Source organism: Bipolaris sorokiniana, assembly GCF_000338995.1.
Source record: "Bipolaris sorokiniana ND90Pr unplaced genomic scaffold COCSAscaffold_4, whole genome shotgun sequence".
Classification (NCBI taxonomy): domain Eukaryota; kingdom Fungi; phylum Ascomycota; class Dothideomycetes; order Pleosporales; family Pleosporaceae; genus Bipolaris; species Bipolaris sorokiniana.
This window is the reverse complement of record NW_006911898.1, coordinates 1,443,709-1,463,329: the sequence shown is the minus strand read 5'-3', so window position 1 is coordinate 1,463,329 and position 19,621 is coordinate 1,443,709. Positions and strand designations below refer to the sequence as shown.

Here is a 19,621-nt window from a genome sequence, read left to right as displayed (position 1 = left end):
TGTTGTTTGTTGTTTTGGAGGTTCGTTTGCTTGATGCTGCCAAAGGCTTCCTGACGGCTGACTAACGTAATGTAACTTTAGTCTGAAGTTCTAAACTCTAGTCGAGTGCCGCCATCACCACCCTCCACCGACCTCGCTATCTCGCCAACGGCACTCTACAAATCGCTCAACATGTTCCGAACAGCACTCCTCAGGTCCGCAAGGTCCGCTGTCCGCGCCGCACCACGATGCCAGGCCGCAATGGCTCGCCCCGTTGCGCGAAGCTCCTTCGTTCAGCCAAAGCAAATCACCCCCTCCGTATACTTCCAGGCCGTACGATGCTACGCCGCGAGCGCTGGTCTGTCGCGGGACGAGGTCACTGGCAGAATAATGGATCTGTTGAAGAACTTTGACAAGGTAATGGGAATGCGCTCGAATTTTGGGCCCGTCACTAACGCAATCGCAGGTCAACGACACCTCAAAGGTAGCTTTCCCACTTTGCATGACCGTTTCGCAGGCGAATACTTATTTTTGTACAGCTCAATGCCGAGTCCCACTTCCACAACGACCTCGGTCTGGACAGCCTGGATACCGTAGAAGTAGTCATGGCAATTGAGGAGGTTAGTCGCAATGCGGGCTGCATGCGAAAGAGCAAGCTGACAGTGGTGCAGGAATTCAGCATTGAGATTCCCGACAAGGAAGCTGATGCCATTCACAGCGGTATGTATTTCGGAGAATGTTGGAAGGGTTTGGCATACTGATGATATCACAGTCAAGCAAGCAGTGGAGTACATCCTTGCCCAGCCCGATGGTGAGTGGCAATTTGGTACGCATCCTGTGGATTGTATGCTAACTTTGTGGTAGCGCACTAGATGATATCCAAGAAGCTGGGTACTGAGTCGGGGAAGATGGACGTGGACTTGGTGGTCGGTTCTACCGGCATTGCTATATATATGCCTCCTTGTAAAACAGTCGCCGGGGTCGGCAAAGTGTACTTCTGATAGAATTGACGCTATCCACCTCCTGATGTTATAACTACTTGCCTGTTTGTGGTGCCTAGAGGGCGGATTAGTAGCGGATGGAGGCGTGTGTAACTATTCTTGGCACGCGAGACCCGGGCCTCGTCCGCTGATTACTGTGACACGAGAACCAACCCCAACTCACGGCTTGCACAAGCGGCCTGCGATCGACCCCTTTGGACTGTTTGCATTGCATTGCAGTGGCCGGCGACTTTGGCACCCACAGTCCTCTTACACCGAAAGTCCCACAAAACCCGATACCGCGCATGCGCTGCCCAAGCGTCCTCATCCCTGCGTCCGTCGAGGAGCATCACCCATAATTTCCACCAGAACCCCCCACTAGTTCCACCACCACCACACCCCGATGGCTTCGAGCTCTGGTCTGACGCGCCGGAGAGGAGGCGGCGGTGGCGCCACAGGCAACGGCGAAGACGAGAGCAGCCGGGTCAGTTCGCCAGCACCCAAGCGCATCGACGATCGCACCCCCGAAACGTCCTACGAGAGCTCGGAGAATGGACACAAGATTGCATTCGACCCGCGCGACATTAGCGAGAATGTGGAAAGAAGCAAACAGCCCAAGCTGACGCTGATGGAGGAGATTATCCTCATGGGGCTCAAGGACAAACAGGTGGGTTGATTGCACGTGGAAGGGTTGGCAAAGGGGGCGAAACCCAAGGCTGATGCACGAGAATAGGGATACCTCTCCTTCTGGAACGACAACATTTCGTATGCGTTGCGAGGATGCATCGTCATAGAATTGGCATTCCGAGGCCGGGTGAGCATGCAAAAGGACTCATCGCGACGACGGTTCCCGCTTGCAGACCGGGTTATTGAGGTGATTGACGACACGTTGACGGGCGAGGTCCTGTTGGACGAAGCCCTCAAGATGATGAAGTCGAGCGAGAAGATGAGTGTCAACTCATGGATTGATCTCATGAGCGGTACGTTGGGCAGCACACACGCTAGCAAAGTCGGTGGTCCAAGATGCTGACTATTGTTGCACATAGGAGAGACATGGAACCTGATGAAGATTGGCTACCAATTGAAGCAAGTACGCGAACGACTATGTAAAGGGCTTGTGGACAAGGGCATCCTGCGCACGGAAAAGAAAAACTTCCTGCTCTTCGACATGGCCACACATCCCGTCGCCGACGGCGGCGCAAAAGAGGAGATTCGACGCCGGGTCCGCAACGTTCTTACCAACCGCACCGTCGTCTTGCCAGGTAGCCAATTTCTCCCCGAGGAACTAGAGTTTAGGGTTTTGCGAACAATCACCATGGTCTGTGCAGCTTATGCAGCAAACGTGCTCGAGAACGCCTTGACGACGCTGGGCCATGAGGCGCGAGAGCGAGCGTTTGCCCAGGTGGACGAGCTCTTGGCAGAATACTCGCAGTGGCCTTTTGCAAAGCGACAGGGAGGATCACAGGGTATAGGTGCCAACTTGGGCCAACTTGTCACGGACGAGGTAAATGGATCCAAGGACAAGGAGCTTCAGCTCGAGGTAAGTGTGCATGGTTTCCACATGGTAGTGAGTGTGGGTGCTAACTGGTTGGCTACAGGTGGTTGCTGCGTGTTTGAGTGTTTTCACGAGGCTCGACTCACTACTCTGAGGGGGCATGGCATGTTACGTTCAACGATGTTGGGTGCACTGCAGGTAGGCGCAGGACCTCGGGGCCAGCGGGGCATGGCGTTGGAGGCATCTGCCGGTAGTATATCAGGAACATGTAGCCGGTAGGCTGGCAGGCAACAGCAGCGTGTGTGGGCCGGTAGGCTGGCAAGTATAGGGTCTTGTCCGTCCTTAGCGTTGATGCAGTAGCTGAGCGATCAGGAGGTAGCAGCACCGGCCGCGTCGTCTACTTTTTTACCATTACTTCGACTTTCGGCCTCGACTTTGACTTGTACTTGGCGGTTCCTTAGACAAAATACAATATTTATTCTACATTGGACAAGGCAGAGCATTAGTGTACACGGTGGCTTTGTCGAGCACGCAAGCAGGCAGGCTTATGCACTACTCTAGGATGCGGATCGGAATGTACCCACCATGGCGCAGCACGTGACGAGCGCGTGGAGTCGACGGGTAGTATGCGGGCGTGTGCACCTAGATGTAGTAGTACGGGAGAATGGAATAAGAGGGGGGATTTTGACTCGTTTCCTAGAGATAGACACAACCACAGCCGGCGGACGGCGGGAGAGAGTGGTGTACTGTGTGGGCGTACTCAGTGTGGAATGGGCTGTGTGGCTCGGCGCTTGCAAGCGGCAACGCAAACCCATCAGCGCCTTGCCTGACACACAACTCATCATTCCGAGCTTATCCACGTCCGCGACCCCTCACTAACTAAGGTACCGCAGCCAGGTGTTTCGCCGATTTAGGATTCTGCCAATACTCCGGGCCTGCCAGAGCCTTGCGGACCGCCGTTGCGCGCTCGACTACCCGATCGGCATTTCCTGCCCTGCACAGCCAAACAGATAGGCCCAGCCAGCCCGGTGACCAGTGACGACGCGCAAATTGCATGCTCCCAGAGGTATGTTTGCGTGCGTGTGTTTATCTCCTCTCTGTCTAGTCGCGCGATGCCGTCTTTGTGAGGATGTGTGTGTGTCTGTGTCGCGTTGGCGATGGCGGGCGAGGGCAGCGGCATTGGCCCTGGCGGCGCTGTTGTTGCTGCGTCGCTCTCCCGCCCCCTTCTTGGGCCAGTCGCGACCGCCTGCGACGCCCACCGACCACCGACCCACCCAGACGTCGACGCATCTATCCATCACTCCTGCCCACGTGTATGTCGCGGCTCTAACCAGGGCAGCTTCACGCAGGTCGCTCCTGCTGCGCGCAATAGACTCTCCCCCGCCATGCTGTCTCCGCCCACAGCCGACTCCCAGACGCTCGACCCGTCCACCGCCCAGCAGCAGCACGGCGCGTCCACCATCTCCTCCTCCACCACCACCAACGGCACCTTGGGCGACGGCGCCGTTCAGCCTCCCAACGCCCCTCCCCCTAGCATCAATGGAGCAGACATCGCGTCCGGCGAGAACAACGCGATTCGAGACGGAAAACAAAAGGCCAAGGCCGTCATGGCCGCCTCTGGCCTCAACCTGACGCCCACCCACGGCGACACAGCATCGCCAGCACATACCGACACCATCAACGGCGCGTCGCCCAGTCGAAAGCGATCGCGTTCAGGCACCCGCAAGTCATCGCGCACGCCCTCCCACGATGACGGGGCGCAACCCACAGCCTCGCAAAAACAGCTTCTCGATCGCTACATTGCGCGCGACCTGCTTGACAGCGTCAACAAATACGAACGCAACAAGCACTCCGAGAAAGTATACGGCCAACTAAACGACCTGCGTCACTTTTACCGCGACGAAGTCTATCCTGTGCGCCGTCAAAGTCCTGGCGCAATTTTTGGCTATGGCTATGCCGGCTATGGCAACGGCGTGACTGACATTCCCCCGGACCCCAGAGATCCCCGCGCCCTCCCCCAAACAAAATTGCTATATCCCGAACATGCCAAGCGCGCTGGCCGTCGGCTCGCGCCCCAATTGAAGATCCCGAGAGACAAGATAGTGCAGCAGGCGGAGCAGATTGAAGAGCTTGTGCCTGTGCGTCTGGACATTGAATTGGACAGATTGAAGCTCCGAGACACTTTTACCTGGAACTTGCACGATCGCGTCACAAACCCCCTCTTGTTCGCCCAGACGCTCGTCGAAGACTTCCAGATACCACCTGAGCTGCGCCAGAATGTAATGCAGCAGATTGATCGCGAGATTCACGAACAGGTCCAGGACTACTACCCTCATGCCTTCTTTGACGACGAGCCATTGGATCCCCACCTACCATACTCCGCATACAAGAACGATGAGATGCGGATATCAATCAAATTGAACATCACCATTGGCCAGCACACTCTTATGGACCAATTCGAATGGGAAATCAACAACCCGCTGAATGCGCCCGAGGAGTTTGCAAGACAGATGGCTGCAGACCTGTCCCTATCCGGAGAGTTTACCACCGCCATTGCTCATTCCATAAGGGAACAATGTCAAATGTTCACAAAGAGTCTATACATTACAGGGCATCCCTTCGATGGGCGGCCGGTGGAGGATGCTGACATTCAGGACAACTTCTTGCCCTCTCCACTCCCCTCCGTCTTCCGCCCAATGCAGGCAACAAAGGACTACCAACCCTACCTGTACGAGCTGAGCAATGCAGACCTGGAGCGCGCCGAGCTCTCTATTATGCGCGAGCAGCGACGCCAGAAACGATCGGTCAATCGCCGCGGTGGCCCGGCACTACCAGATCTCAAGGATCGACAACGGACTGTACGCACACTGGTTGTTTCGTCAGTTTTGCCAGGAGCTGCAGAGACTATCGAAGAAAGCCAGCTTTTCAAGGCCACACGGAAAGCTAGGGAAGGCCGTCGTCGCGCTGAAGGCAGTTCAGATGAGTCTGATAGCGATGAGTCTGTACTGGAATCACCTGCTCCCGCGCAGTTGACTGGAGGTACTGCTCGAACTCGCGGTATGCGTGGAGCAGCTACCGCCGCTCAAGCCGCCATGCGTTCGGCCATTGGACGATCAGCAACACCTGAAGTATCCACTCTCCAGCCTCACCATGAGCCGCGGACATCCAGGTCGCTCAGATATGAAACGCGCGAGGAGAGCGTGTCTGAATCCACTTCACTCATAGTCAAACTTCGCATCTCATCGGCCAAGTTGAAAGAGTGGCAGGCCAATCCAAAAGCATTCGCAAAGCCTGCTTCCACCCCAATGATGGCACCATCGCAAACACCGGCACGAAATACACCTACCGCAAACTCAATGCCTCCGCCGCCATCACCATCACCGGCTTTGCCTTCTCGCTCTACTCCGACAGCGCCTCCATCTGTTGAAGCATCACCCCGCCCGCCTACAACCCCTACACCAACTGCTTCGAACGAGCAACGACAATACAGACCAGATGGTTCAATGGAAGCACCTTGGCCTGCGCCTCCTGTCTCACAACATGTAAGATGATCTCCCATAGCAATGTGGAAACTGTTCTGACTTTGACAAGCCTTCCCCACCCCCGTGGCTCCAACAAGGATTGCAAGATCTCCGTGACCGAAATCCCGGTGAACTCTTCGAATCCACCATGCGTTACGCAGTCATGAACGAGGCCGCGGAAGATCTCAAGACTGGCGCCGTTGCTCCCAAGCAAGTCCGGATAGATACACTTACCCCAGGTGCACCACTGCCTGCGAACCACAAAGCATACTTCCTACCTCGGATTCGATGCATGGATTGCCCTGGAAAGCTGTACAATGCAGGTCCCGAGCAGACAGTTAACAATTTTGAACTCCATCTGAAGAACCGGGCGCATACGGAGAACGTACGAAAACGAACTGGTCAATGATTGGTTATAGGAATGGAAAACAATCGCGACCGTGCATTCAACTCGCGATTTAGGCAGGTCATTTTTTAGGGGGGTGCATCATTTTGTCCATAAGCGAGCGCATTCAGGGTATACAGTTCCATGTACAAATAGCAGCTCGGATTAGGAGCATGTGGAGTTGCGCATGCAGACCGCGTGCTGTTGCTTAGGCGTTCTTATTTGCTGGCTAAAAGACCTGGAAAACCGTAGCCCCCACGTTGGATCACTTTTGTACGGCGGACACCATTGTTGAACCTGGTCTTTTTTTCTCCAAGACTATTGCTGCGTTATCTTGCTACTTGGCTTTATTCCCAGTGAAACTGGTGGTTGTATAAGTAGGGTTGATAATTTTCGACGTAGCGATAGAGGTAGACGCAATCGCATACTTATCTGCATCACGGAGACTTTGAAAAGACGGTTTATCAAATCCGAGAGTGATTACATACTGCATACACTCAAAGACTTGACCTTTTCATCTTGGTCAAGCATTTGTGGTGTGTATTTTGCCGGCTCCCAAGTATCCTACGCCTTAGTCAAGTTGCAACACGATGCGCTGGGTTTAGCTAAGACAAGGTGCCTTGCCGAAACGTCATGATGCTGAGAGCAACCATCTTCCTTACAACTCTACTCACCCTTGTCATGAAGGTCAACACCACATCTCTTCCCATCCGGATTCTTACCCACAACATCCGCTATGCAGCTGATCCACCTGCAACAGGCGAGGAACCATGGTCTACTCGTCGCCAACTAATCCTTAACGAGCTGCACTACAACACTTTGCACAACCCCGAGGCCTTTATATGTCTACAAGAAGTTCTCAACTCACAACTCACCGACATCATGTCTGGCCTCGGCGATGAATGGGCATATATCGGCGTCGGCCGAGACGACGGCAAAACCAAGGGCGAGTACAGTCCCGTCATTTACCGGAAAGCAGTCTGGGACCTACTCGAGTGGCAGACTGTCTGGCTCAACGAAGATGGGGCCGTAGGGAAGAAAGGATGGGATGCAGGCTCCATCCGCATCATCACGATTGGCACGTTCAAACACATCCAACGCAAAAAGACACTCGTCGCAATGAGCACGCATCTGGACAATGCTGGTCCTGTTTCCCGCCGCGAGTCTGCAAAGATTATTCAAAATGTTGCAGCTCAAGTTACCACGCCTGCAAACGGTTCTTCGAGTGCTCTGCCCTTCTTCCTCAGTGGCGATCTTAATTCTGAGACGGATGGCGAGGCGTATAGGATTCTTAATGCTGAGGAGTCTATCTTGCAGGACACGAGGGAGCAGGCGAGATGGGTGTATGGATATGAGGTTACGTTTACGGGGTTTCAGGATGAAGGGAAGGAGGTGATTGATTTTGTGTTTGTGGGGCCGAGAGGGTGGGGGGACTGGGCAATTGAGGGGGCGAGTGTGTTGGCGACTCGGTTTGATGACGGGGTATTTAGTAGTGATCATAGGGCGGTTGTGGTGGATGGGTTGCTGGAGGTGTGATCATAGCCTCCAACAGTCCGGAGCAAACAATTCCTTCGAATTGCGGAGTAGCCCCATAGTAATATTCCGGTCTACAGGACTGAGAGAAATGCCTTTACTTTCCACTGCTAGCAGCTCATGCCCCCCCCCCCTCCCCAAAAGTAGCCTGTGCTTGTATGAGATAACAACGAGCAGTGCAGATGGACTGAAGCCAAAAAGTAATGCGATCATGTGAGATGCAATTCTCAATCACACGCATGTCACCCACACAGATTCGCATACGGAACGGAACGATGGATCCACGGTTGGCAAAGGATCAAGGCACAAGTGACGTTGTCAGGCGATCGTCGTCATTGGGCTGTGGCTAAGCGAAAGCTCGAAAGCACCCCACTGAGGGGCTTGCTCTAAACACAGGAACGACCTTGCGCACCACTCCAATTCTAGCTCCTGGACCATCTTTCCACTCCTCCACTACATATACTCAAGATGGCCACTGAAACAGCAGCTGTTGGTAAGCTCACCATGCAACCCCCGCCTGTACCAGCATCACATGAAGCTATGCACAAAGAAATAGCTCCATGAGATGAGACCTGGGCCTCGCTAAATGGTCGCAGAAGCTAACAGCACACGACAGACTACTCTCTGGCGAACCCAGATACTATCACCAAGTACAAGGTCGCCGCCGATATCTCTCAAAGAGTCCTCAAGGAGGTCTCAGGTACGTTGGCCCCGCACCTCTCCGCTTACTGCCGATTTCCAGGCACGAGACTCGAATTGACCCATGGCTAGGATGGATCGCCGCTGACGCTAACATTGTCGAGCTCTGCGAGCGCGGCGACAAGCTTCTGGAGGAGGAGGTCGGCAAGGTCTACAAGGGCAAGAAGGTCCAGAAGGGCATTGGACACTGCACCACCATCTCACCGAGCGCCTACATCACTCCCTACACGCCCCTCAAGTCTGATACCGAGGAGGCCGCAACAACACTGAAGGAAGGAGAAGTCGTCAAGATCCAACTGGGCGCTCAGATCGATGGTTTCTGCACCATTGTTTGCGACAACGTCATTGTCGGTAACACTGGCGAGGTCACCGGACGCGAAGCTGATCTCATTTTGGCTACACACTACGCAAACGAGCTTCTTTTGAGATTGATGGTACCCCCAAGCCTACTTCCTTACAGCGATGAGGAGGAGCAAAAGAAGGCTGCCACCAAGAAGCCCTACACACAGAGCCAGATGACCAACATGCTCGAGAAGGTCGTCAAGGCTTACGACTGCAACCTCGTCGAGAGCACCACCATCTGGCTCTTTGACCACAATGAGATTGAGTCTAAGAAGAAGATTATCCTTGCTCCTGGTGAGGGTGTCAGGGGTGAGGGTCTGCCCGAGGCCGGCGAAGTTTGGGGTGTCGAGATGGGCGTCAGTCTGGGAGGCGGCAAGGTCAAGAACAACAGCAACAGGACTACTCTGCACCGTCGCACAGCCACCACCTACCAGCTGAAGCGCCCAACTTCCCGAGCACTTTTGTCCGAGGTTGTCAAGAAATTCGGAACTTTCCCCTTCAGCTTGCGACAGCTTGAGGACGAGAAGGGCGCCAAGGTTGGTGTCGTTGAGTGCGTCCGCACTGGTGTACTTCGCCAGTACGAAGTCGTTGTTGACAAGGACAACCAGCCCGTTGCTAGGTTGTTCTCTACTGTTTGTAAGTTTTTAGACCCCATATACCTACTCTTTAGGCGCGGATCGCAAAATGCTGCTTGATCGTGTTTATGTGACTCCTTACTCCGATCATGTCACAGCTAGTCAAAGCAGATCGAAAAAAATGGAACTAGTAGCTAACTTTGGGACAGCAATTGGCAAGAACGGCATGCAGCGCCTTGCTCAGCCCACTCCTATTGACGTATCCAAGTACAAATCTGATAAGAAGATTGAAGATGAGGAGATCCTCAAGATCTTGGAGCAGCCTATTGGAAAGACTGCGACAAAGAAGAAGAACAACAAGAAGAAGAAGAAGCCCGCGAAGAAGCCTGCCGCTGACGGCGCCGCCGCTGCTGAGGAGGAGAGCGACGACGAAGAGTAAGCGTAGGTTGCAGAGATCTACAGGTCTGCTCAAGCTTTTCCGAGCCGAATCCGGACGACGTGTCGATTTTTTTGAGAGCGTAAAAACAGCATTGCAGGGGAGAGACATGACCTGGTACTCCCAAAAAAAGGTGTGCCATGTGCTGCGGGCAAAGCCCATGATCAAGTAGAAGTGATAGCAACCTCCAAAAGATCAGTCCCCCGGAAAACTACGAGCCTGTTATCTGCGTGATCATGCATGAAAGCTTTTGCTGTATATCGTACGATTTCGACACAGATAAGTGCTTAGTAGCTTATTGCTAATTGCCGAATTGAGTCGCGAACGCATACCACACAACGCTCACAACCCAAGGTTCGTTAAGTGTCGGAACCAGATTCTACAAGAATATCCAGAACCAGGCCAAGGTGATTTTCTACTAACAGGTAACAGGAGATAGAATACTAGGTCTACATGATGTATAGCTTCCTGTGGTTATCTAAGCAGAATCGTCTTTGCTTTATTTTCATCATCTGCGCACTAAGCCAAGCGTGAATGGAAGTCTTTTCTGGAAAAACAATAGTAGGGGATATGCGGATAGCTCGGTTGGTTCTGTTTCGTGTTCGATTGCTCTGGGCTTTTTTTTTCCACGTAGGATGAGATCAAGAATGAGAACAGGGCCTACCCCTGAATTAAATATGCACAATAGTTTCTAGCCATATGAATATGAGCACAAGTTTCGTACTTATTGTAGCGTTTAGAAGGCTACGATAGAGCACGAATCTGGAAACTCACGTGGTGGGTGTTGGTCGGTGAAAGTGAGAGGAGGATCTGACGGAAAAAGCGGAGGTTGGGTGACTTGCCGTGTCCCTCACAGTCTTTGTGAAGTGCTATTCTCCCATCGTACTAATGCTGGGTGGTGAAACAGAAGATTTCTTCTTCTTCATTCCACCTATTGATACTAGATCAAATTTCAACTGTCTGCCAGGTGCTGCGACAATGGTGAATGTGTAGGGGGCTGACATAATAAGAAGGCCCGTCCAAGCGTCCAGGGCACTCTCGAACAGCCTTCATCGCTCTCATTCTTGCACGACCGACCCACCAACACCGGGCTCGGCATTGGGGCGTGTAAAATTCCCGGATAGCACGCGAAGTGAGAACAAAGATTTGTTAATCAAATACAGCGCGCTGACCAAGTTCCAGTTTCGCCATGCCGGCCCTCCGCAAGTCTGCCCGGGAGCGCGACTTTCGATCGCAACCAAGGTCCAGCACCACACCCTACGCCTCACCTACTGGCACAACAAACGATCACATCTACGACAAGAAGCAGCGCTCAATCACCGAGTGGACTGAGCCCCAACCCCAAACTCTTGCGCCCTCTTTTGAAGAGCACGGTTTTGCGCGGCACGGCGTCCTGGAGAATATGGCCCCCCTCGGCGTGCCCCCAAAGGCAAAGGACAAGCAGCGCGCGCGCGCTCTCGATGGACCGGCTCCTCGGAATTCATTGCTGGGAAAAGTGAATATTGCGTTTGGCGACGACGCTGGGTCGACTCCAGAAGTTACTCCGGCTCCCGAACTTGAGCCTGATGATTCAGAGCGGCAGGAAGAGTACGAGATACAGGCCGGATTTCCTGTTCTCGAGGATGAAGAGGATGATGACTACGAGCCTACCAAGCCGAAGAAGAAGGTGAAGGTGTCGAAAACTCCAGTCAGGGGCAAGACGCCCGTGCAAAGCAAGACGCCCGTCAACGGCAAAACGCCTGTAAAGAACTGTTACAGCAAGAGCACGCCCGTCTCAGGGAGCCCAGCCGTACAGGCGATTTCCATGTCCGAGCCTGTTGCAGCGAGCACACAGCGCATCCAGATCGCTGTCAACGATGCCATTTCAAAGGCTAACAGCAGCAAGGGCAGGCGTTATGTAGGCATCGCCTTGAAGCGCGCCTTTGAACAGAGCAAAAGTGACCCAGAACTAGCCGAGGCCCTAGATGCAGTAATTCACGAGAGGAGCACGCCCAAGCAATATAACCGTTTTCGCAAGTTCATCAAGTCATTCAAGCTTGAAGAAAAAATGAAAATGGGCCTCACTAGAGACAGACGCTTTGACCAGCCCAACACTGCCAACAACGGTGTTTCATTATCCAGCCAGCCGCCATCCCCTAGGGCTAGCAGTGAAGTTGTTCCCGATGATTCTGTCTCAACCACTGAGTCGATACTGAACGACACGCACAAGGCATTGCAGTCAGCACTGGACCCACATTCTGAAGCTGCGCCCCACCCATTCAGCACAGCGCCTGCTCTGCCAGCAGCAGATACCTCTGCAGAATCAACACCAAGGATGCCTTCAAAGTCACCTCGGAAACGAGCTGCTACTAACGGAAAATCTGCGCCAGATCCTGCTATGGAAGTGGATGGTGGTCTCTCGACGACTGTGCCTACTCCGGCAGCAAGGACGCCCGACACTGGTGCAAGCGATTCTGAGCTCTCAGAGGTCAATGAAGAGATAGTGCTGAAGGGCCCACCAGAGCCGGTGCAGGTCAATGGAAAGAGTGCTGCCGCAGCACCAGCCTCAGGACCAAAGAAAGGGAAGAACATTGCCCATGCACGCGCTGCTAAGAAGGCGAAAGCCAACGCGGGAAAACTCTTTGGCAAGCATGCCTACAAGCAGCAGCCACTTACCGCAGAGCAGCAGGCGGAAGACGACCGTCTCTATCAGATGCGCAAATCTATGGTGGAGGAACAGCCTATCCGCCAGTTCGATCAAATCCCACCTCCAGTCTCTGATGTCCGCTTTGATGACGAAATCCTTGAGACGGAGTCTCTAACAGAATCTCAGATTGCTGTAGGGCCACCGGTAGACTCTGATCAACCACGGCGCCCTGGACGAGCGCCAAACCACGGCACCAAGCGTCTGCGAGATGATCCGTTACGATTTTCCTCGCCTCAATCTGAGCCAGCTACAGTGACACGGCCTTCAACACCAGCAGTCGGACCGGCGCCCAAGCGGGTCAAACTCACCAACGGTCAGGGTGCCAGAACTAAGCGATCGTAAGTGTTTCCTTTCTTTCTTGCAGCATCGCTCTCAAGCCCTTAGGGGCATAGGCCGATGTCTGTACCCATGTCAGCGCAGTACTCTTAGCGTCGAGTAGGCAAGCTTTACGTGTTTGCATCAAACAATACCGTTGATCCTATCGAATCACCAGAAGACTAACTATTGTACACACAGGCCAGTCAAAAACCGAGATGCAGGACCTATTGCTGGTGTAGCGTTTACTGGTGGTGGCGGTTCGAGACAGCTGGGGCCTGATGACAATGACCCCGTAAGTGCCACTCAAAATCCCGCAGCATCCAACCACACCATTCCTCTTCCACCGCACAACTCATCAACACCATTTTCTTTTTTCATCTCCCAACACCAATGTTTCTCACTACGAACATAACCCCTCCTAAATTTCCATATTCTCCTCCACTCTCAGTTTTATCTTCACCTCTAACGGAATGCCAGAACTCGCCGCAGTCGGAGAGCGACGACTTCTGCTCTGCGTGTAGAGGTGCTGGCGAGTTCGTCTGCTGCGAAAACTGCCCACGCGTTTTCCACTTGCTATGCTGCGATCCACCGAGGACACAGGTACCTGACGGTGCCTTCTACTGCTACGAATGTAATGCCAAGTTTGGTGCACCCGATGACTCCGAAGAAACTCATCCCAGCTTGGGACCGCTCTTCGAGAAGCTGGAGCGCACCAACCCTCGTGCCTTTGCCTTGCCGCAAGACATCCAAAACAATTTCGAGGGTGTTTCTGCGCGTCCTGATGGATCTTACTTTGAGGAAATCAAGAAGTTCCCTCTGTGAGTGTGACGCGTTCCATCGCGTGATTTGTCACTAACAATGAAAATAGGGCGAAGAACAGTGGATATGGCTACCAGAAGCCAGAATACACCAAGGTCATCGACAACGATCAAAAAGTCATCTTGTGTGCCCAGTGTGGGTTATCGAGCGGCAACAAGCGCCAAATGCTGAAGTGTGACTTTTGTCACGCATACTGGCACTTGGACTGCTGTGACCCTCCACTCGCTAATCCGCCACACATCAGCTTTGATGCATCTCAGCGCGATGCCTGGAAATGTCCCCGACATATTGATCACGATCTTCGTAGTGGTTTGTTGGTGCAGAACGATTTGAGCGCTGATGACCACGATGTTGAGATGGGCAACACTGCGCCGTTTGTCCGGATCACGCGCAGAGTTCGAGTGCGCAAACAGTCTGAGTACGTTGAGCCAACGTTCTCACGCGGCATGCGCAACAACGGTTTGATCGAAATCACTAATGATCCGGATGATGACACTGATGGCGAAGGCAACTACGTGTTCGGCGATAATGACTCGAAAGATCTCAGCTCAAAGATCTTCCGTGTGCCAGAGAAGGGGGTCGTCCTCGACTTCATCAGCAAAGTCAAGAGGTATGTACATTCTCATCTTCACGATATTATAGCAGGCACTAATACATCTTGCAGTGGTCGTGTGATGAAGAACTATGGAGCACCAAAGGCTATGGAGGCTGCAGCACAACGCAATGCGCCTATGCAAAACTACCTTGCACATTCTATCGAGCAACAGCAAGCAGCACTCGCCCTAGCTCAGCTGGCAGGAAAAGAACCCGAGGTCGACTTGACCGAGGGCAAAGTTCAGGCGCTCATCTACAGTCTCACCGTAAGACTTCTCCCTGCGCCCCACATGCCTTGTTTTGTGATCAATGGCGCTAACTCACGTGAAACAGTCCGAAGCTCCTCCGAACGTCATCACAGCCATGGCCAACGCAGACCCGCCACCGCCTTCAGAGCAAGAGCGTGCTCAGCTGGAGATGCTTCAGCATCTCATCCAGCGCCGACTTGGAGCTTGAGTGCTGCTTCAACAACAGCGGTTTCCAAACTTATCCGGTCTAGTTGTAGTGACACCGCCAAGCAACCCTGGATACGAACCACGCCATGTACACCATCCAGAACTCTTATCTATCTACTGTCATCTCAGATGTCCTTGTCAAGGTAGCGTATCGTTAACAGATTGGCTGTGGCGAGGCGTCACTCTGCTTAGCCTTATTTGCCTGACTTGGAAATTCGAACACGACGCCCTGTTCGTCCAATGGACGCGCGGCACGGTCCTCGTTCGACACGTCAACACCTCTCGTCCCTTTGGAACAGAAAAAAGCTCTTTGTTTGCCTTGCGTATGTTTTCCTCAACTTGGGTCGGCTCTTTTTTTCTTCTCTCTCTCTCTCTCTCTGCTACAGTACCATGATATGCGCAACTTAGCGCTTTACTTTTCCCATACGGATTTTTCCCGGTACAAACAGCTCACCCAACTGCTTAGAGCCTAACAACTTTTTCGCAGAACGGGGGTGCTTTTGAACGCTGTACCACAAATGCATAGCGTAGGAGTTTTGATTCGGGAGGAAGGAGGCCAATGTTTTTTTTGGATATATCTTTAGTCTATTTGGGGAAGGGAGTGAGTGAAGGGAGATGGGGTTTTTGTGCTCTGTCACTTCCTTTTCTTTCTCTCTCTCTCTCTCTCTCTCTCTCTCTCTCTCTACACCTCCCTAGTTTTCTGTCTGGCGTTTAGCTCTACCGAGCAAAGCAAGTTGGGAGAGGGACTGCCGGTAATAGGCAACTACTGCTTTTACTCTACTTGCGAGGCTTGAATATCAAACTTCGTCTTTTCTTTTGGCGGGGGAGGAGGCGAGGACGAGGACGAGGAGGACGGGAAGGAGACACACTGATGGATATCTTAGAAAAGGGTTACTTAGGCTTTTCTTATGAACTGGTGCTGCGAATGGCAGAATGGGTCAATCCTGGACCGTTACATACATACACATGTGCTTCGTGTCCCCCAACTTGATTGCATGTTATGTGGTGTTATCGTCATTGCCCGTGATGAGGCTTTTCGACTGCCGATCAGGGGTGGTCAAGAAAAAAAGGTGGGCCGTCCGACGGGGTTCACTGGGTTCACGGCAAGCCTGACACGTTGCATGCATCCCGTGACACTACGGGGCGTGGAAAAGGGGGTGGGAGAAGCACATGAACACGATTGGTGACTTTAGGCATCCATGAAGATGGAATCAACAAGAACCAAAGAACATGTACTATGCTGAACAAGTTGACTGGGTGCTATAATTCAACTATATGATTCGTCCACCGCAGCTGCCTAGTGTGAAGTGAGACAAGGGCTTTGCTAGCAAGAAAAGGCAACAGAAAGCTTGGGATTGCTGCAAATCAAATCACACCACTCGACCCTTTTTGACTGGGACCCTAAAATTCTTGGCATAGGAATCAGGCAGGTACGTAAGAAGTTCAATGGAAAGAGAGAGAAAAACTTGATAACAAAAGATGGCTTAAGGCTTGCAGCGGCCGAAGTAGCGTGGGTACAGGCAGCAGTCGCGCACAGTGTGCTGCTTGCATAGCCAGGCGAGGAAGCGCTCGAGACCGAGACCGTAGCCACCGTGGGGAGAAGAGCCGTACCTGGGTGGAAGAAGTTGTTAGTAAAAATACTATATGGCTCGAACAGATGCAAAACTTACTTCCTCTGGTCAGTGTACCAGTAGTATGCCGCAGGATCAATCTGCTCCCTGGCGAACGCAGCCATCAACTCATCGTAGTTGTCCATCCTCATGCTGCCTCCGACAATCTCACCAACACCGGGCATCAGGCAATCCACACTCTCTGTTACCCTTGGGTCTTCCTTGTCCTTCAGCATGTAGAAGGCCTTGATCTCAGTAGGGAAATGTGTGAGGAAGATGGGTCTGTTGATGATATCTGTCATCCTACGCTCTGCAGCTTCGGCAATATCGTCGCCAAACTTGTGGGGCTCGCCATCTTCGTTGGGGATGTTGTGCTCAACGAGCCAATCGATGGCTTCTTGGTACTTCATGCGCTTGAATGGGCGCTCGGGAACCTTGAACTCGGGGTTGAGGTCCATGATGTATTGATTGACGACGGGATCAGCCATTGTGACGTCCAGAACACGGCACATAACCTCCTCGAGATGGGTGAGCAGGTCGTCAAAGTTGATGTAGTCGAGTTCGGCCTCAATATGTGTGTACTCGGCCAAATGACGACGGGTCAATGACTTTTCAGCACGGAAGGACTTTTCGATGCAGTATACGTCTCCCATTGATGGCAAACATGTCTCAAGATATAGCTGAGAAGACTGTGTAAGGTAGGCCTCCTCGTTGTAGTAGCCGAACTTGAAGAGCGTGGCACCGCCCTCGACCTGAGTTTGGACAAGCGCTGGCGGGCTGACCTTGCGTAGTCGGAGTTCTTTGTAGACCTGGTTGAATGCAAACTCAACGGCATCACGGACGATCATGACCTTGGATGCAGTCTCTCCACGTAGAGTGAGATGTCGCAGATCCAGCAAGGTCGCGTGCTCAGTGTCCTTTGATACCCTGTTGGTAATGGCATCGTCGCCACCAGCTGCCTTCCAGCCATCATGAATTTTGTAGTAGTCGGCGTGCAGTTCGCGGTTGTTGGGAGCGTGGGCACCAGCGGGGATTTGCCTCAACTCTCCAAGAATCTCCATGCTGGTTTCGCGGGTCAAGGTAAGGGCATCGTAGGTCTTTGCAAGGTTACCAGTGAAAATGACCTGCATGTAGCCGTAACCATCTCTTAAGGTGACGAACATGACATCCTTTTGTCTTCGCTCACGGTGGACGCGACCAAACACTCGTACTCGTGTACCCTTTGTATCCTTGCCGTCTCCTAGCGTGATCTTCTTTGGGTCGGTGTCGTCGAGCTTGATCTTGATCGCCTCTGGGAGACTTTTGTCCTCTTCTATGACGACCTTCTTGGCCTCGTCAAGGACCTTGTTGCGGTCTGCCTCCTCCTTCAAGCGCTGTGCAAGCTGTCCCTGTTCCTTCTCGGCCTTCTTCTTCTGCGCCTTTGCATAGTTGACCGCCTTCTTCATAGCCGACTTGGCAACCTCCTTCCACTCTAACCTCGAGGATGCATCTGCACCCTCTGCAACTTCTCCAGTAACACTCTTCCGGGTAAGGAACTTGGGAGTCTCGCCGCGAGTCAGGACAGCGTACCCGAGGGACTTGTAGGGCGATGACTCGTCGCCCGTCTGTTCTGCGATATCCTGACCGACATCCTCGTCGATGTAGTAGGTAGGCTGGGCCATGGTGGCGGCAATTGGTGTGCAGACGTCTTTTGGGGGTGTTGCGCAGATTATCTGCTGTTGTCGGAATTATATTGAGTGGGCGCGGGGTGACTCAAATGGACCCCTCCACAGGCTCCGTGCACAGTCTAGGTACGTGAAGCACTATATGTGTCGATAAGGCCAATTACTCAATTTCCCTTATCAATCAAGGCTCGTGCTGACAGACTAGGATAATACATTGTGTTTTATATGCGCACTTGATTGCTTTTTGTAAAAAGATACCTGTTTTGAGTTGACCTGAGAGGTGCGTCTTGTTGACTTTAGCTGCATGGCCACACCGTTTGATGACGACGGTCTTCCAAGGACTAGAGTTCGGATGCTTGAAAAATAAATTTCATTTAATTCGCAACATGAAAATAGCCTGTGACCATTGTTAAGTAGACATCTGAGCCCTATCTCCATGGTACGAAAGGCGGTTCTAGTTCCGCGCTGACAAACAAGACAATTGGCTCGGTAACTGAACAGCACTAGATGAAGGGACATAAAAACTACAATGTAACATACAGCCGGTATCATTCAATCCAAACAAAAACAATCTCTTTCTGACTACATAACATAACAATGGCTGACCCTAGTTTATACAAATACGAATCCCCTCTTAAAGGCTACGAAAACTGTAAGCTATTACCCGAGTAAGTTATATCTTCCATATTATTAGTGTTTACGATTCCAAATCTTGGGGTACGAATGCGATTGGAAAACGCTGATATAATCACAGCGAAAAAGCCGAGGATGGGAAATCCTACGTAAACCCACCAGCTAATAAGGCAAGCGATGCCTACAATTCATTCGTAGCCCCTATTACGAATGGCATCCGTGGAGGGTTTGAGTGAGTACGACTAGCTCAAATAATCTGCGAAACAATCACTGATGTTTTCAGTGTTCACATCTACTATCTTCAGAGTGACGAGGAAGAAACAAAGTTTGCCAATGAGCTCTGGGAGCGTATACGTCGCGAGTGTATGGTAACATCCTCCCTTAATCCAGTTGTTTCTAACGAAGACAGTCCCTGAGTTACGCATATACCGAGTGTGGGATCGACCAATTGGACCTCATCCTCTTGCAATGTTCGAGGTTAACATTTTCACTCCACGTAAGTAATGGCTTGTTGGATTAGAAGTTGGAGCCTTCACTAACGATTATTAGAGCAATTTGGTGCATTTATTCCTTGGCTAGTAATTAACAGAGGTCCACTTTCAGCACTGATTCATCCGAATACTGATGAGGAAGAGAGGGACCATACACAACGCGCAACATGGATGGGACAGCCGCTACCTCTCAACTTGAAAATGTTCAAGAAGAGAGCAGCATCGAAGGTGTAGTTTTCTTTGATTCAGTGAGGACGTGTGAGGCAAGAAGGCGCGTGCTTGAAGTGTAATGTAACTTGTTGAGATTACGTCTGCGACAGACGCGATAGATTGGCGCCTTAAGCAATTCCTGTTACGGACCATACTTGGATACACATTCTCTCTCAAACCCGTAGCTTGGATGTCT

At 52.2% G+C, this 19,621-nt stretch overlaps 6 protein-coding genes across 6 annotated transcripts; 5 read left to right on the top strand and 1 right to left on the bottom strand.

The window, feature by feature from the left end:
• The first annotated feature begins 107 nt into the window (after nucleotides 1–107).
• COCSADRAFT_113144 (uncharacterized protein) lies at nucleotides 108–1,126 on the top strand. The gene is made up of 6 exons (XM_007699847.1): nucleotides 108–396; nucleotides 446–463; nucleotides 519–599; nucleotides 651–699; nucleotides 752–790; nucleotides 844–1,126. Exons 1-6 carry the CDS (start codon nucleotides 172–174, stop codon nucleotides 849–851), a joined length of 420 nt encoding a protein of 139 aa, XP_007698037.1. The 5' UTR covers nucleotides 108–171; the 3' UTR covers nucleotides 852–1,126.
• COCSADRAFT_35088 (uncharacterized protein) lies at nucleotides 1,123–2,944 on the top strand. The gene is made up of 4 exons (XM_007699381.1): nucleotides 1,123–1,626; nucleotides 1,693–1,939; nucleotides 2,006–2,499; nucleotides 2,558–2,944. Exons 1-4 carry the CDS (start codon nucleotides 1,363–1,365, stop codon nucleotides 2,606–2,608), a joined length of 1,056 nt encoding a protein of 351 aa, XP_007697571.1. The 5' UTR covers nucleotides 1,123–1,362; the 3' UTR covers nucleotides 2,609–2,944.
• Nucleotides 2,945–3,801: 857 nt separating this feature from the next.
• COCSADRAFT_35086 (uncharacterized protein) lies at nucleotides 3,802–6,806 on the top strand. The gene is made up of 2 exons (XM_007699380.1): nucleotides 3,802–5,996; nucleotides 6,046–6,806. Exons 1-2 carry the CDS (start codon nucleotides 3,840–3,842, stop codon nucleotides 6,382–6,384), a joined length of 2,496 nt encoding a protein of 831 aa, XP_007697570.1. The 5' UTR covers nucleotides 3,802–3,839; the 3' UTR covers nucleotides 6,385–6,806.
• Nucleotides 6,807–6,993: 187 nt separating this feature from the next.
• Nucleotides 6,994–14,818, top strand: COCSADRAFT_169485 (uncharacterized protein; the record flags this gene model as incomplete). Its single annotated transcript, XM_007699846.1, has 10 exons — nucleotides 6,994–7,716; nucleotides 8,500–8,593; nucleotides 8,665–9,570; nucleotides 9,719–9,944; nucleotides 11,128–12,969; nucleotides 13,148–13,241; nucleotides 13,427–13,767; nucleotides 13,818–14,378; nucleotides 14,433–14,628; nucleotides 14,696–14,818. The coding sequence occupies 10 exons, from the start codon at nucleotides 6,994–6,996 to the stop codon at nucleotides 14,816–14,818; spliced, it is 5,106 nt and encodes a 1,701-aa protein (XP_007698036.1).
• Nucleotides 14,819–16,071: 1,253 nt separating this feature from the next.
• On the bottom strand, nucleotides 16,072–18,324 carry COCSADRAFT_35081 (uncharacterized protein). Its single transcript, XM_007699379.1, has 2 exons — nucleotides 16,488–18,324; nucleotides 16,072–16,428 (listed from the first exon to the last, which is right to left on the bottom strand). The coding sequence occupies exons 1-2, from the start codon at nucleotides 18,086–18,088 to the stop codon at nucleotides 16,302–16,304; spliced, it is 1,728 nt and encodes a 575-aa protein (XP_007697569.1). The 5' UTR covers nucleotides 18,089–18,324; the 3' UTR covers nucleotides 16,072–16,301.
• A 364-nt stretch (nucleotides 18,325–18,688) lies between these two features.
• On the top strand, nucleotides 18,689–19,449 carry COCSADRAFT_169483 (uncharacterized protein; the record flags this gene model as incomplete). The annotated part of the gene is made up of 5 exons (XM_007699845.1): nucleotides 18,689–18,759; nucleotides 18,846–18,956; nucleotides 19,008–19,087; nucleotides 19,134–19,220; nucleotides 19,274–19,449. The coding sequence occupies 5 exons, from the start codon at nucleotides 18,689–18,691 to the stop codon at nucleotides 19,447–19,449; spliced, it is 525 nt and encodes a 174-aa protein (XP_007698035.1).
• Between the last annotated feature and the right edge of the window lie 172 nt (nucleotides 19,450–19,621).